At 43.8% G+C, this 17,501-nt stretch overlaps 1 protein-coding gene across 5 annotated transcripts in view; it reads left to right on the forward strand.

Moving 5' to 3' along the window:
* LOC133265129 (ran-binding protein 10) overlaps nucleotides 1–17,501 on the forward strand; it is a 72,173-nt gene that overhangs the window by 38,172 nt on the left and 16,500 nt on the right. For 4 of the 5 annotated variants that reach the window (XM_061445383.1, XM_061445384.1, XM_061445385.1 and 1 more), the window contains 3 exons: nucleotides 6,018–6,040; nucleotides 11,534–11,718; nucleotides 17,231–17,343. In XM_061445383.1, the coding sequence (XP_061301367.1) occupies nucleotides 6,018–6,040; nucleotides 11,534–11,718; nucleotides 17,231–17,343 (321 nt within the window). The remainder of the gene's footprint in view (nucleotides 1–6,017; nucleotides 6,041–11,533; nucleotides 11,719–17,230; nucleotides 17,344–17,501) is intronic. The other variant, XM_061445387.1, reaches the window with a different exon arrangement.

Raw genomic sequence — 17,501 nt, forward strand, 5'->3', positions numbered from 1 at the left:
TGTATTATTCAACTACCTGCAAAGCCACTGTACCACTGTCTTTTCATTTTTAAAATGAGCCTTAACACATCGGTCCCAGCGTTCCCAAAGCTGGACATTAATTTAGCTTAAGAAGTCTTACTTTAAGCACTGACCTACAACTTGGTTCATTCCACAGCTGTTTCAGTATTTCCCCTAAAGTTAAGGACTTCAGAACTTTGCCCAAAGGAATCTCTTACAGATGTTTTCCAGGCATCTGTCATATCTGATTTGCCTGAAATAAAAACTGGTGACCATTTTCACTTAAAATATCTTTCACTTGGATGACATATTCTCCACTCCAGACAAATTCTTGTCTTTTTTTTTTTTTTTTGTCACATAAGACATGCAGTATATTTTGATAAGTTCGTATTGCTTTTTGTGCTGGAATTCATTTGGTTGGGCAGGGACAAGCACTCCTTTGCTTCTCGTTGCTGTGTCAGTTCTACTTCATTGAATTCAAGATGAAGTAACTGGTAGAAAAATACCACACTTAAAGCATTCAACAGAACAAAAGTTGTTTTGAGTTACTGGCTGGGCTGAAGGAAGGAGTGGGATTGGAGTTTGGTGGAGAGTGTGTAATTTCTGGTGAGCTCTTGGGAAAAGTACTGGGCATCCTGGTATTGGAGAGAGATGGACATGCTGGAGAGAGTCCAGCAAAGGCCTGCCAAGATGCTGAAAGGACTGAAGCATCTGGGACTGGGAGGGGATTCTGCCCCTCTATTGTGCTCTGGGGAGACTCTCCCCTGCAGTCCTATGTCCCGCTCTGGGTCAACAACACAAGAGGGATATGGAGCTGTTGAAGCGTGTCCATAGGAGGACACAGAAATGCTGCAAGGGCTGGAGCAGCTCTGCTCTGGAGACAGGCTGAGAGAGCTGGGCTGGTTCAGCCTGGAGAGGAGAAGGCTCCCAGGAGACCTTTCAGCAGCTCCCAGTGCCTAAAGGGGCTACAAGAAAGCTAGAGAGGGGCTTTTGACAAGGGTCTGTAGAGACAGGACAATGGGGAATGGCTTTAATCTGACAGAGGGGAGACTGAGATGAGATCTTAGGCAGAAGTTCTTCTCTGTGAGGGTAGTGAGGCCCTGGCACAGGTTGCGCAGGGAAGCTGTGGCTGCCCCATCCCTGGCAGTGTTCAAGGCCAGTTTGGACAGGGCTTGGAGCAACCTGGTCTAGTGGCAGGTGTCCCTGCCTGTGGAAGTGAGTTGGAACTGGATGAGCCTTAAGGTCCCTTCCAACTCAAACCACTGTTATTCTATGAACTGTCCAAGGAGGGGAAAGGCTGAAAGAGCTGTGGCTGTTCAGCTGAGAAGGTCTGGGGGGGTCTTATCAATATGTGCAGATACCTGAAGGAAGGGTGCAAAGCAGACAGAGCCAGGCTCTACTCAGTGGTGCCCAGTGCCAGGATGAGATGCCATGGGCAAAAACTGAAACACAGGAGGCTTCCTCTGAACATCAGGAGACACTTTAACTGTGAGGGTGACTGAGCATTTGCATGCGTTGCCCAGTGGAGTCATGAAGTCTCCTTGAAGGTTTTCAGAAGCCATCTGACATGGTTCTGGGCAACCAGCTGTGGATGGCCTTGCTTGGGCAGAGGAGTTGGACTAGATCATGATGCTTCCAACCTCAGCCAGTGTGTGATTCTTTGAAGGCAGCACACTATACTAGAGGTGTATCAGAGATACGGATCTGAGATGTGGGCTTTGCACCCTCAAATCTCAAGATGAATCCTTCCTTTGAGGTAGATGCAGGGAGGTCTGTTGCTTCTGCAGAAAGAACTTTTTGTGGAGAGTTGTTTTCTGTTTTCCTCTAGTTTTGTACCCCGTATTTGTTTGATGATTGGCTGGAAATGAGGCGCATGCCTTCTGAGAAGCATTCTCAAGTTTGTGACCCTGCATTCAGCAACTAGTCCTGATGCTTTGTAAGAGGTTAGGAGGTTTCCATTCTTTGAGCATCCTTTGGGACTTGTTTTTAACATTTTAGTTCTATAAATGGAGCCTCAATCAGGATCCCAGTGCGGAGTTTCTGAGAGTTAAGTGTTTGATCTGACTTCTTTTTTGAAATTATAACTGTTTATCAGTCAGACCATGTGTGATGCTGGGGACATCCTGGTGAAGACTTGTAGTTTACTACCTGGTGCGATCAGTCACTAGTGAAGACACTAGGAGTCATTTCTAGTCTGTAAGTATTAGTTAATAGCCCGGATTTATATTACCTGGATTGTTCTAAATTTAATTTATGATCTATGGATGTTGCCCTTGTCAGTCAAGAGCTGGGAGGACAAGCAGAGGTGTGAAAGCAACTGCTGATGGTGTTGAGTGGGAACTCTTGCTTCGGAATGAGAAAAGTTCCTCCATACAACAGAGGCTAAGACACTGAAATAGTTAAAAAGGTTTCACAAAATCTCTCCTTTTAGTTGCTGTCCTTAATGTTTAGTGTGTGTTTACACAAAAGTAGTGCAGTGGCTCATGCTTGCTGTTTTCCTTTGTTGGAGGGTGTGGTTTTCCAGCTTCACCATTTTTCAACCTGACAGTGCTGTTGCTTTTGACTGCAGTGAAAGCATAACAGTCAGGAAGAGGCCAGGTCTTCTATTTAATGAATACAGATTTGTTTGAAATTTAATTTCTTTTTAGTGACCAGGGGTGTGTAGAATAGTAGAAAGGGTGTTCTAGAAATTGTCCCTTGCTCCATCCTCTGTTCTGTTCCTAAGGCTGTCCTGTACCTGGGTCTCTGGGCATAGGAAGCCAAGCACAGAGCATGGTTCAGTGTCATTACCATACTCGAATTCTTTGCCTGATGTCCTGGACCTGGATTTTTTTTATTTTTTGTTTTTGTCCCAGACAAAATAATGAACATTTGGAGATCTTTATAGAAGTGAAGTTACCTCGTCTTTCTTCATTTTTAGTGCTACTTTTTCTTTAAAGATGGGTTTTTGGGGTGAAAAGCTGTGTTTTCTAATGTGCCATTGAATGATCCCTCGGTGAGCAGCCTACCCCAGCAGTGAGCAATGTCAGTGGGAAGAAACAGGAAAGGAAGGGAATTAAGTTACACTATGCTTAGAGAGCTTAAGTTACAGTATGCTTAGAGAACAGCGCAAGGAGTCTTCCTTCTCTTCGGCTCTCACATGTATGGTACAAGACCTGAGATGTATGAGAAGATTACAGGTAGGAGACTCTCTTGAGAGTTCACAACTGGCTCATTCATGTACCAGCTTCTCTTTGAGCTGTAGTGGCATAATGGTTGTACTCAGAGAGGAGAGATGATGTGGTTAGAGGAGACAGAGTGATGGAATTACAAGGAAGTACAAGGGAGTAGCAGACTCATTGCTGGGCAGACCCAACAAAAGCTGCTGCAACATTTTACTGTCTTTTTACAAAAAAAGAAAACTTCAGCCAGGAAGACTGTTGTTAAGTGCCAGTGGTGCCACTGATAAAGAAACACAGCATTCAAGATAGTGCTTCTCAGTGAATGCTGAGGAGAAGAGTCCCATGGGCCACAAATCAATCTCTTACACAGCTTCTTACCAGCACAGAACAGATAGACTTAAGAGAGGAGGTGAGGCAGATGTCAGCAGACGAACCAAGAGCAGATGGAGGCAGGAACAATGATTTATTTGAAAGTCTGAATGCTTTCTGCACTGGTGGAAGCATATCCTTGAAGATTTTGAATGTTTCATAATACCTAATGCTAACCTGAGAATCTCATTTCTGGGTTGTGTAAACCCAAGGTTTACCTGGAAAGGGATGAATGTGCTTTTTTCTCGATGTTCCCTGGCATAAAGCCCCTGAAGCTGTATATGTCTCCTCTTAAGGAATGAGATCATTGTGTAATACTGCTGCAGATATCAGAAATAATCACAAGACAGTCAGCCTCTTTGTGGTGCCAGTTAGCTTGACAGCAGGTTTCCAGTGCCCTGCCTCTGGGCATTTGAATTTGCCACTTTTAGCAGAATTGCAGTAACTTTGTCTTTCCCTAAAGATGTTATTCTCTCTTCACCATTTCTCTCTTGCCTTTTCAACCCTCTCGTTTTCATATGTTAATTAGATATCCCCCCCTTTTGTTTTCCTTACACTTTCTTCCATTGCTTAACCATGATGTTCCATTGTCTCCGTATTTTTCTGTTTAATCAGATCTATCAGGAGCATGGTATAAGAACTGTTTTCTACCAAATTCTGGATGTTCTTGTTGAAGCTAAGTATTGAAGTCTGGAGACATCCCACAAAAACTGTTCGACATCATACATTAATTCCCTGTTATGGAATATGCCCTGAAAGTTTTCTGGCTGCTGATAAAATGCCTTCGACAAGTTCTGAACAGAGTCCTAGCAGTAAAAAACATGATCTGATGTGGCTAGAAGTGGGATGAGTGTGAACTGGGAGGGAAAGAGAGAGAAATAGATGAGAGGAGGGAGACCAGTACCTAGAGAGGGCTGACAAGAAGGCTGGAGAGGCACTTTTTACAAGGACAGGTAGTGCTAGGATAAATGAGAATGGCTTTAAACTTTCATTTGACTTAGTTATGTAACAGAGTGCAAAACATACAAATGCCTTAATTTAAAGGCAATGTAATAACTTTATTTATAGAATCACAGAGTAGGTTTCACTGGGACAAGGTCCAGGCTGCCATCATGATAATGAAACCATGTTGGCTATTTATTTAGTAAAATATTCATGGTTTTTTTTTCTGATAATTTCATTTTCAATCTGTGCTGTATAAAATAGTAAATATTTCATGGAATCACAGAGTAGTTTGGGTTGGAAGGGACCTTAAAGCTTATCCAGTTCCAGCCCCCTGCCATGGGCAGGGGCATCTTCCACTAGACCAGGTTGCTCCAAGCCTCATCCAGCCTGGCCTTGAACACTGCCAGAGATGGGGCAGCCACAGCTTCTCTGGGCAACCAATGCCAGGGCCCCACAACCCTCACAGGGAAGAACTTCTGCCTAAAATCTCATCTCAATCTCCCTCTGTCAGGTTAAAGCCATTCCCCTTTGTCCTGTCCCTACAGGCCTTTGCTCAAAACCCCTCCCCAGATTTCTTGTAGCCCCTTTAGGCACTGGAGCTGCTTTGAGGTCTCCATGGAGCCTTCTCTTCTCCAGGCTGAACCAGCCCAGCTCTCTCAGCCTGTCTCCAGAGCAGAACTGCTCCAGCCCTGGCAACATCTCTGTATCCTCCTCTGAATGTGCTCCAGCAGCTCCACATCCCTTTTGTGTTGTTGCCCCAGAGCTGGATGCAGTACTGCAGGGGGGGTTTCCCCAGAGCACAGTAGAGGGTCAGAATCTCGTCCCTTGACCTCCTGGCCTTGCAGATGCAGAGCATTGTGGAGCTGTGCATGGGGATAGCCTGATACTAGCTAGGCGTTGTCTTTGGCCACAACTCTCTCAGCCATCCTAGGCAGTGCCTGCCTTTGTCTCAGCATCTCTTTTCTGGCATGCTAAATGTAAATGAAAAGGGAAACTATACACTTCATTTCCATTTCTTCTATTTGGAACTGTAGCAGTGTAGTTTAGAATAGAACTGTTCTCGACACACTATTTCTCAGGTGCTCTTGGGTCCTGTTGCAAGGCTGTTCCCCAGCAGTAATGCAAAGTTTTGAATGTTCATTTCTGTCCTCTGGCTAGTAAGAGCTAGTTATAGCCTAAATCGAATCAGTGTTACAGTAAAACTCTGTAAAGCCAAAGTGAGTCTTGAAAACAGTTCCTTCGTAGTAACAAGGGAGTGAAGAGGGACAAGCAAAAAAAAGAGGAGCTGCCTTTTAGAAAATCAAATTTTTGGGGCAGATGTCGGAAACATTTAGGCTTTTCCCTAAACCTTTCTCCAGATACAAAACCTTGCAGAGGAGGAGTCTGGGGAGGGAAGTTACGTCTAGATACAGCAGCTCGTGAAGAGCAGGGTCAGAGCTGAGAGTTACTGAAACACAGCAACGTTTTGTACCATGTTAAGGATGTAGCCTAGCAGGGAGAAAATCCTTTGTCTTTTTAATTTTAATATTTTTCCCCCTACAGGTATAGCCTTTACAGACCTCCCTGTAAGTACACCTCTTTTCAGTATTTTAACTACAGATGCAAACAGAAGGGAGGGGGAAGAGTGTGTGTGTGTGTGTGTGTGTGTGTGTGTGTGTGTGATTGTGTTTGATACCTTGTTAATGAAATGGTAAAGCATTACTGAACGATGTGGATGCTTCTTTTTCTGTGACCTTGTAATCCTGTGCCTGGGTTTGTGGACTATTCACATGCCTTCTCTCATCCCTCATGACCTTCAGAGGGTGAGGAATCCTTCTGGAATTAAAGCTAGGATTCAACTTCATTACACGTCAACATCTTCCCAATGCAGATTCAACTATGGGGAGTGTATGTGCAAAGCCATTGAGTAGCCTCTCATACGGCCCATCAGCAGGTTGGTTGTAGCATGCGTGCTCGTCACACAGGTTTTTGACAAGCCTTCTCTCACAATGAGTAACCACCTCATGGAATCACTGGAGGAATGTATTTGGCATCCATGTGGGGCTGATGGTTACTCCTCTGACTCACCAGCTAGTATCAAGCTACTCTTGGGTGCAGTGACAGCAGCTGAATTACACCAGGCAATAGCATCTAGTCAGAATGCAGAAAAGCACGATTTTCGCAGTGGGTCATGAGCAAAACCGTGGCTGCTCTTTTTTGGGCTCAAGTGTTCCTGAACAAAGAGCAGATGTTTAGGAAGACAAGATAAAATGAGGTCAGGCATACACCAATGCATCCACTGCACCCATTTCCCTCACACAAAGAACTTTCTGTCTTTGAGGTTGCACTCCTGTCTTTGTAATTCATAACCCTAAGTGAATTTCCTCTGAGGAATTCCTTAGTTTCCGTAACTTAGGCCTCAAAAGTGCTTATTTGCTTGGCTGACTTCTGCACTGTGTGGAGGAAAGCTTGTTCTTCTCCGCTTGGCACCTCCTGCCAAAACAGTTTTGTTCCTCTAAGTTTTGTGTCATGAGAAATAATGCCTAGCATTCCCTGTTCACCTTTGCAATGGGATTTCCCACTTTACCGATCTCTCCCATATCCCAGTCTGTGTCTGTGCTGAAAGATGTTCCAGTTATTTAATTTGCCTTTTCACATCAGCTGTCAATACAGCTTGGTGCCCAGGCTCACTGAGCCCAGGGCATCCCCCATACTGCTGTTTCTTGATCTCACCAGATCATCCTTACAGGGTCTTGTGCTTCTCTGTGTGTCCTGTGCAGAGGAGATGCTGGTTTAGTGGTAAACTGGAAGAAGACCTCATCAGATCGTTTTGGAGATCAGCTATTCAAATGCCTTGTGACAGGGTCTCTAATGGTTGAAGAGTATCTCTCTGCCTTTTACCAGCCTGTTTGCTGAGCTATTTGATATGGAAATCTCCTTCTGGCTTTTACAGCAGCAGCTCATCCATAACTGTTACTCTTGGCCAGGAAAGAGAATAGTGGCCCTATTGGCCTCCTGTTATTGAGAATTATCCTCTCTGAGATAATTTCTCTTTAAAAAGAAGGTTAGAGACACTTGAGTGGGTCATTTCACCTCCTGACTATGGGTGTGAGCAAGAGCAGCAGACTTCTGCCCCAGTGTGGGTTTTGGACATTCCTCTTCATGTGCAAAATGACCCAGCTGCTATGTTGGCTGCATGTGACTTCTTTCAGTCCCGTTACCTTTTTCCAATATCATTCCCTTGAACTCCTGCCTTCTTGCCTCACCCTTTAAGGCACCTCTCTATTCCATGTCCTCTTCTGGCCCTTTTTGCTCCCTTGGTGCTGCATGGCTTCCTTGTTGTTCTTCCAGTCAGTTCTGGTTGCTGCCCTTTCCTGAAGAAGGAAACACCAAAACCAAGACAGTCTTTTGGTTTAAATATAATCACTATTGTAGAGACTGTAGAAGTCTTGAGGTAGTAGGGAATTGGAAGCTGGTCTAACTTGCAAGCGGTATTTTTCACCCAGACTCGAACACAATGTACATGTGTAAGGTAAAGAAGAGGGAACATCCATTTTATGAAAGTTATGCAACGTAATCTGTGTTCTTCACCTGCTAAAGCCACAGTCTAAAAGTTGAACTGGAAGCAGGAATGGAAGCAGCAGCCCCACCTGGGTGACCTTGAGGTTCTCTGCTTTGAGCAGCTTGACATACAGTTTTGGCTCTGGTTCTGTTCCATAGCTAATTACTGAAATCCCCCAGGAAGGAGCTGCAGGCGGAAGGTTTTTTCTTATATTCAAGCCAATGTGATGAAGCTGACTGGTAGTACACATCAGTGAGAAGCTTAGCTAGTAGACCCCATCAATTTTACACCTTTTAAGCTTAAATAACTTTTAGGGTTGACGTGTCTGTGAGATTACACAAAGAGTTAATTTGACCCTTCAAAACACTATACCAGTGTAGAAATTGTTTCCTTGAAGTGCTTGTTGCAAAATTCCTCTTTTTGAGGCAAATGATGAAGGCAATATTTTGCAGTATTCACAATATTAGGAAGTTGGGATGGATACTTTCAGCTGAAAGCCACATTTTGTTGTGATAAGCCACACACGGTGAAATGTATTTGCTTCAGCTTTTTTCAATTCCCTCTAAAGAGTCTTTGCGTTTCTATGAAAGTACTGTGTGGCATTGGCATAGGCTGAAATTAATGGAAAAATAACTGCTTGCAAATAGAAGGGAATATCCCACACAGGAATTTTTCCCCTTTTATACCAGTTTAAGTCAGTCCTGGGGCCCAACTGTCTTATTTACACAAGCCCATATAAGGTTCATCCTGCCTGGCTGTTTGCTGAAATGCGGAAAAGCAGGATGTGGAAGAGCCCAGGGGGATTGCAGGGGTGCAAAGGCACAAGGAGGTTAAAAACCCAAGTCAAAATGAACTAGGAAGCTGTGAGCAGCTAACCAACGTCAGAGGCAAGAGGTGCTCCAGATGTTACAGGGAAGGTCTGAAGATCTTGGCAGGAGAAGCATCTGCCTGGTCAGTGGGCTCTGGAGTGATGTCTCCCTGCATCTGGCAGGGTGGTGAAGATATGTGTAGTTTCCAACTTCTGCTAACCATAGAGGACATTTCTCACATGTGAAAAATGGAATTTTAACTTGGAGGTGATTTGAGAGCACTTTCAGGTGGGCAGCTTCCCCTCAAAGATGAACACACCCCAAAGTGGCTGAAAAATATGTGATGTGTTGTAACTTGAGGATTTTTATTTCCAACTTCCGGGTATTATGGGCGTTTGATTCCCGACTTTGGATGTCCTTGGTTTCATAATACTAAAAAGCTAAGTTAATAAACAAGCTGATATTATGGACTGTGGAAAAGATCTGATCCCTCGTTACAGATATTTCCTTGTCAGCAAGATTTGAAAGAGGAGAGGCTGACTTTAAACACAGCATTTTCCTCTGTTAGCTCTTCTGTGCCATGCTGTTGTTTTCTTCACACACCTCTAACCCAGCAACTTCCTTGGTGTAAGAATAGGAAAGGAGGAGGTGTGCTGAGTCAGCAATGATATGGTCATTTTCATTTCCAGCCTCTATTTGTATATTCATGTTTTTTCCTTTGTTTTTTTTTGAGATTCAATCATTTCAAAGGTAGAGGAGCTTGGCCAGGACCTTATCCAGTTGAGTTTTGAAAATCTCAGAGGACAGAAGTACTTCAGTCTCTTTGGAAACCTGTTCTGGTCCTTAATCATCCTTACAAGGAAAAATTTATTTCTTATGTCCTGCCAAAATTTCCCTGGCTGCAGCTTGTGCCCATTGTCCTTTCACTGAACACCCTTGAGAAGAATATGTTTCCATCATTTTTATCACATCCCTTTTGGAGTGGAAGACTTGCAGTTATGTTTTCCCTTTTGGAATGGAAGACTTGCAGTTAGATTTTCCCCTTTGTCTTCTCCAGAGTCATTCCCTCAGCCTCTTCTTATGTGCTGTGCACTCCAACCCTTTTACCCTCATAGCAGAACCCTGCTGGGCCCCATTTGTGCATTTTTCTTGTCCTGGGGATGTCGATATGGAGGTGGAGAACCAGGTATGATACTGCAGATGTAGCCATGCCAGCGAAAGCAAAGAGAAGTATTGCTTCCCAAAACATGCTGGCTTCATTTTTGCCAATGGGATTAGGATTCTGCTGAGTTCTGCTACGTTAATACATTAGTATAAAGTAAAATCCACAGCAAGGTTTCAAGGGGCAGTCAGTGACATTGCCAGTGTCTCAGGTCTCTGCAATAGTGAAAAGTTGAATAAATGTTCCAGATAACTGCAGGGAAACCCACGCCCCTTACTATAGAGGAGGAGAGAACTTGGCCTTTCTTTAGGATGACCGCTTATCCCGCAGTAGTAGATCTTGCTGATTTGACCTAGAGGGAGAGGTCTGCCCTTCTGCTGATCTAATGTCTGACACGGGTTTCACCATGAGCAACAGCCAGGCACCTTCCAGACTCTAATTCCACTGCAGACATCCATGTGCCTTACCCAGTGTGTTTTCTGGCTTGGTTGATATCCAGCGTGTCAGAGCAAAGTGAGAAAACCCAAGTGAGTGGGCGGCATGGGAGAAATTTTTCCCTGAACCCTGCAAGCTATAGCAGATGCTCTGAAGCAGAGGATTGGTCAAGTTTATGTTGCATACAAAAAAGTAATTTGTGCTGCAGAAAAGTAACATGACAGTGAATGGAACATGTTCTTAGAAAATGTGGTCCAGAGTATGAGAACCAGGCGCCCCTCCCTACACCTCTTCTGATGCCATTTCTCTTTTCCCCATGTTTAAGTGGCTCAGGGATTCAATTTGTATCCAGAAACTTAAAAGAGCTTGAATTCAGGGAACTTCTGGATAGACTTTGACTACCTATTCTCAACTAGATCATCTTTGGAAGCAGAATTACTGGCTGAATTTTAGAGGTCTATTCACGGCGGTAATTTTTTCTCCATATTCTGGTGGTGAGTGAAAGCTTACATTTGGATCCGTAGGCTTGTTCTTAAAATGAAATTCATCTATCAGCAATGGAATTTCTTGTGTGAATGACTTGCTGTCTTGGGGCCATCAAAGACTTAACCTCAGAGCTCCATTACCAGCCATTCCCTTGTCATCAGAGATGTAAAATATTCCAAGAACGGCTGCCAAGAAATAAGAGAAATCTATTAAAGAAAAAATGAAGAACACATAGATCTGTTGATTGACATAATGCACCCTCCATTTTTATTATTCTTGTTGTTAGTCTTCTTCTTCTTACTATTATTATTAGCTGCTGGCTCATGAATTTTGGTAGAAATTGCATAGGAAACTAAGCCAGGAAGTGGACAGGCCATGGGCAGCAGCCGTTGTGTCAATCACTGACTGCTGGGAGATTGAACCCATGGCTCTATAATTTTATGCAATGGTTTTCAATAACTGCACAGTAAGTTGTGGGGTTCCTTGAGAGGTTCCTGAAGGGCTGTTGCCCCTCCGCACTCCAGTATATTGTTCAATGTAAAGAGCAGCATTTCTGTCTTATCAAACTGTGTAACTGGAACAGAAGGCTGGGTTTGATAGAGGGTTTTTTTTTCTTCCTTCCCAGTCAAATCTCTACCCTACAGTGGGTCTCCAGACTCCAGGAGAGATAGTCGATGCCAACTTTGGGCAGCAGCCATTTGTGTTCGACATTGAGGACTACATGAGGGAGTGGCAAGCGAAGATTCAGAGCACCATTAAGCGGTTTCCCATAGGAGACAGACTAGGCGAGTGGCAAGCCATGCTGCAGAAGTAAGTCACTGTTTGGTGTTCAGCTTCCTCCGTTCTGTTAGGCTGTAAATACCTTATAATGCTAATTTATTTCTTATGGCAAAAATTGCCAGGCAGTGCATTTTGCTCAAGTTATTTTACCCTCTTGTTTTGTTGTTTGATAGTCTTTCCTATGTAGATTGCTGCTGTTTCTAATGTAAAAGATATGGGAGAAGTTTTCAGCAAAAGACTGCATGAAAGCTTGTAGGAATGGGAGAAGATACACTTTGAAGCGATCACAGGGGGAAAGGGGTGGAAAGGACACCATAAAAACTCTTTAACATAGCAGAAAAGCCAGTATGTAAGTCAGCTGAATTGAGAAATGAAAGAGCAAGGAATAGCCTAAACCAGAGGCTTCCAAACCCAACTTAACTGAAGACACAGTTACGGCACTTTGTAAATGTATGAATATTGAATGGCAAAAAGGAGTGAGTGGAACTTGGTGAGAACAATTAACAAGAGTTGTCAGAAGTCAAGAATATCTTCTATCTGAAGAAAGACCCAGCTGACTAAAGCTCCACAGCTTGGAAACAGGTAATTGAGGAAGGTGGACTGTAGTTGTCTGTTGTCAGTCATTCACACCATGAAGGGCATGACTAGAAAGTGATTATTCGCTATTTCTCAAACCACAGGAATTAGAGAAAAAACATCTCCTCACTTAAAAACATTTTTTCATATTCACTGAAACTCTGGGACTTGCCGCTGCAAGAAGTAGTGGGAGTATAGGTATAAGTAGATTTTCAGATACACAGTATCTAAGTATTCACAGTAATTCATGGAGACCAATTCCATGGTGGTATTTTAAACCCCCAGGTCTGTTGCTGTTGGTTCTGTCTCTGATTACAGAGAGCTCTATATTTCACCTTCTTATTATATTCTTTCCCTAAACAGCTGATACTGGTCTCTGTGATCCAGGAGGCTTAGATGCAGTGATGATTGCATCCATGTGATCGTTCTTGTTTTCTGTTAGTGTTGTATTTAGTTACTTGCAGATAATTCGGGGCAGCCAGCAAAACCTTTGAAAAACAACTAGCCAAAGCTATTGAAAATAAGAATAGTAACAATAATACCTTTCTTTATGAAAATAAGGAGCAGAAGGCCTGCCAGAGATTTTGTAGGGCCTGTAGGAAGACTGCAGTATAAAAAGAGACCTTGTGGAGGATAAGACCATATGCAGTTGAATTCTTTGCCTGTGTGTCCAGAAATCAGGTAGGTTGTCATACTGGAATGCTTGTTTGTGAGGAACTTGGCAGAGCCTGTGTCTGGGATTGAAGTGTCTGTCAAAGAAGCACTGGAAGAAATAGGTGAGTAAAGAAAGTCCGTGGGATCAGATACTTGCCTAGAGTCCTAAAGAGACTCAAGGAGAAAACTGGTGTACTTGTAGCGGTGGAGCAGAGTTTCTCTCCAAACTGTGTAGGGTTAAGAGAAGGGGAGGATGGTGTGTATGATGCCATGTTCCATGAAGGGTTTCAGAGTTCAGAAGAGCTGCCGTGTTTCTTGGCTGAGAGAACCTTGGGTCTCTCATGGCTGAGAGAACCTTGATGTCTGGGTTGGACAAACATGTAAAAGCACTACTGAAGTGTAGATGTGTTGGGCACATGGAGAAATAGGATGTGGGTTTTGCAAAGAGGAGCCTGCAGACACATTGATATGGTTGTTGGGCTGCTGTCTTCATCTTGAAAGTCCAAAAGGCTTTTGAGAAGTTCCCTTGCTGTAAACTAAGGGGGGACTATGCAGCCAGAGGCTAATGTCCGGAGTTGATTATGAGTTGTTTAAGAGGCAAAAGAGAGAATGATTGGGCAAGGGGTTGTTACTTTGGGTTAATGAGACTGTAAAGAGACTTGAATGCATGCCGGTAGTGTCTGTGGTGTTGAGGATGTTAAGAGATGGATGGGAAGAAGAGACTCTTCAGGAAAGAATGAGATCTTGGGGATAGGATGACTCATTACACAGAAATGTCAGCTCCCTTCCTTTTTCTTTTTCTTTTTTTTTTTTTTTTTTTTTGGTAAAAAGCAGGGGAAAATGAGTAATGCAAGGATTTGTCATGGGAAATACAGAGGCCAAAAGATAATTCTGTCACTGTGTGAATATGTAGTGTACCATTAATGTGATGTTTTGGTTCTTTCTCTCCAAAAATATGTAATAGAAGTGAGAAGAGCATGAAAAAAATACCCAAAGTAGGATCTGCCTTTGCACATGGGGTGGGTGGGTATGGGGTGGGTATAAGGCAGGGAGCAAATATACAGCATCAAAGGATATGGTTGTGAGTGGTAAGACAGAAGTATGAAATAAATGTGTTGAGTACCCTTTAGGAGGTGATGAAGAAACAATTGTACTGCAAGAATTAAAGGTCAGCATGTGACCTTCTATGGCAAGGTGACCTGCTTAGTGGATGGGGGAAAGGCTGTAGATGTTGTCTACCTAGACTTCAGTAAAACCTTTGACACTCTTTCCAGCAGCATTCTCCTGGAGAAACTGGCTACTCATGGCTTGGATGGTGTACTCTTCACTGGATAAAAACCTGGGTGGACAGCTGAGCCCAAAGTTTGTTGATGACAAGTCACAAGTGGTGTTCCCTAGGGCTTAGTACTGTGGCCAGTTCTGTTTAATGTCTTTTATCTTTTTAACCTGGTGTCATTTGCAAACTTACTGAGGAAGCACAAAGGGATCAAGTGCCCCCTCAGTAAGTTTGCAAATGACACCAGGTTGGGTGGGAGTGTTGATCTGCTGCAGGGTAGGAAGGCTCTGCAGAGAAATCTGGACAGGCTGGGTCAATGGGCTGTGGCCAGTGGTATGAGGTTCAACAAGACAAAGTGACAGTTCCTTCACTTGGGCCACAACAACCCCATGCAACACTCCAGGTTCGGGAAAGAGTGGCTGAATACCGCTTGGTGGAGAAGGGCTTGAGAGTGCTGAGTGACAGAGCTGAACATGAACCAACTTGAGCCCAGGCAGCCAAGAACCCCAAAAACACCCTGGCCTCTTATCAGCACCAGTGTGGCCAGCAGGGCCAAGGCAGTCATCATCCCCCTGTACTGGGCACTGGTGAGGCCACACCTTGAATCCTGTGTTTAGTTCTGGGCCCTTCACTACAGGAGAGACATTGAGGTTCTGGAGTGGGTCCAGGGAATGGCAGTGGAGCTGGGGAAGAGTCTGGAGCACAAGTGTGATGGGGGATGGTTGAGGGACCTGGGGGGTTTAGTCTGCAGAAGAGAAGGCTCAGGGAGGACCTTATCACTTTCTACAACTACCTGGCAGGATGATGTAGCCAGCATGTGGCTGGTCTCTTCTCCCAAGGAACAAGGGATAGGGCAAGAGGAAATTGCCCCAAGCTGCACCAAGGTAGGTTTAGACTGGATAATAGGAACAGTTTCTTCTCCAAAGGGTGGTGAGTCATTGAAACAGGCAGCCCAGGGCAGTGGTAGAGTCACCGTCCCCAGAAGTGTTCACAAACCATGCATAGGAGGCCCTTAGTGGCATGGTTTAGTGATGGCCTTGTCAGTGCTGGGGTAAAGGTTGGCCTCGATCTTAAAGGTCTTTTCCAGCCTAGTTGATTCTATGATTTTAAGTGAAGATAACCAGACAGCACATTGAGAAAGAGTAAAGGAGGGTTTTTTTCAAACTCTCTGCCATAACATACCATGAAAACAGCGTGGATCCAAAAAGTGACTGAAGAAGTCACTTTTCTGGAAGAAAACTGAAGAAAAATCTATCAGAGCTACAGTGGGGTGAGAGTCCACCACTAGGATAGGAGCTATCTGACTAATCATTGGGAGCTGGAAGGGAAAAGTATATTTCGTGTATGTCTTTATTTTTTCCTAGGCATTTGCTTTTGCCAGTTAGGAAGTCCAGGTGTTGGGCCACAGGGTGTTTGGTCTGACCCAGCATGGATGAGATGTAACAACTGGCATTGACTTTAACTTTCACTTTCATTCTGATGTACTGAACTGTTGACACAGTAGGGTCATTTTGTTCTTTGCAACATATCTTGTCAGGCTTTGGAAGGACAAGTTCTGCTTTGGAAAGCAGCCAAAGAGAAGGAAGAGTTTAACTGATATTTAAATTAAAATGATTCATAGTTCCTAATGCTCAAAAGGTGACTTCTTCAGAAAAAAAGCGTGTCCTGCATCTCTGAACACAAAAGGATCTGCAGTGGGTGAGAGCACTGGTCTGTCAAGCTTAGTTTTAGATGTTTTAGGATGTTTGGTAGCACAGGTTCCTGCAGCACTTGAGTGTTTTTTCCTTTTCCTGGTAAAAACGACTGGTTTTTTGCAGCTTTGTAGAGCATTTAAATCTTTGCAGCCCCTGACTCTGGCTACTGAATTACACGGGAGTAAGAGTTGCCTTTTTCCCTCCGCTCTTGCCAGCCTGGATCATGGTGTTCAGTGTTTCAGCCTGGCTGAGCCAGGATGACCTGAGTGCTGTGCTTGACAGCAAGAGGGATGCAGTTAGGTCTGCCTGTCTGTCCTATGCCAAGGGCAGAGGGCATGTCTTGGACCAACCCTGGTCAGAAGCACTTGCTTTTAAAGTCAATTTTAAAAATAGAACACATGCTTACAATGTTATGCCTGTCATGATTGCTGACTCATAAAATACTTCTTTCTTGTACTGAGAGTAGCCAAGTTGGATATGAGTTTTGAGCTGTGACTTAGATCAATAACAGCTTCATCATGAGAAACCTATTTTGATATTTACCACTAGAAGCTTTGAAAGGCTGTGCTGGCTTTTTAGGTTTTGTTAAAATCTGGTGAGCATTAACATTTAGCCACCAGATCTTGGGAAGCAGAAGTGCTTTAGAAACAGTCTGTTCAGAAAGATGGTTTGTTGTGTTTGTTTTCTACAGTGATGCTGCCTCCTCCTTCCCCCCCCCCCCCCCCCATTCCCCCTCCCCCAAATTTTTTAAATACAACTTGAAAATGTGAAAATATTTGTAAAATCAGTGCTGATGGTCTGCTTGTTGTAAGTCAGCAGATAAAGTATCTGTGAATGTGTAGAATTCATAAGGAGATTTAACTACCAGAGATATGATTGCTGTCAAAATAAGTGGTGGAAGAAATTCAGGAACAGAATCCTTTATTTTTGAGATGTACTTGAAAGCCATGAGCCTCTCTGAGATTCAGATGTGATGTCTCTATAGTATGTCACTGGATGCAGTACTAAGCCCTTATTAAGTGACCCTGGACAGCAGGCATGAAATAAATAAATAGCGTGTATGAACTGGAAGTCTTAATTTTTTATTATTCTTCCCCCCCCCCCCCCCCCCCCACTGTAAGGCATATATAGAGCCTCCCTCCTGTTTGCTAAGGAACAGGTGCCTGTCTTGTAAATTTATACTTGTCTGAACCCTAATTATATCCTAAGCAAGCTGAGTTTGATCACTGCAATTGCAATTTCTGTTGTGTTGATTTTTTTTTTTCTCCAGTGGATTACCCTGGAAAACCACTCCAGTGTTTTAGCAATGTCTCTCATCTGTTTGTATTTTTCTATTTTCTAGTATGGTTTCATCGTATTTGGTTCATCATGGGTACTGTTCAACAGCAACTGCCTTTGCCAGAATCACAGACACCACAATCCAGGAAGAGCAGACCTCAATAAAGAATAGACAAAGTAAGTCTCTTGGGTAGTTGTTCCCAAAGTGTGGCGTGCTGGCCATGTGTTACCTTGAGGTCCCTGCAGAGGAGTGGAGTGATGTGGAAGCAGAAAAGTTACTCGATGACAATACAGAGCTGTCCAGAGCACACTGCTCATTCAGCATTGCTGCCTGT

The sequence above is a fragment of the Pezoporus flaviventris genome, unplaced genomic scaffold, assembly GCF_033815535.1.
Source record: "Pezoporus flaviventris isolate CSIRO_AGI_PZ_B2104156 unplaced genomic scaffold, CSIRO_AGI_Pfla_v1 ptg000004l, whole genome shotgun sequence".
Classification (NCBI taxonomy): Eukaryota; Metazoa; Chordata; class Aves; order Psittaciformes; family Psittacidae; genus Pezoporus; species Pezoporus flaviventris.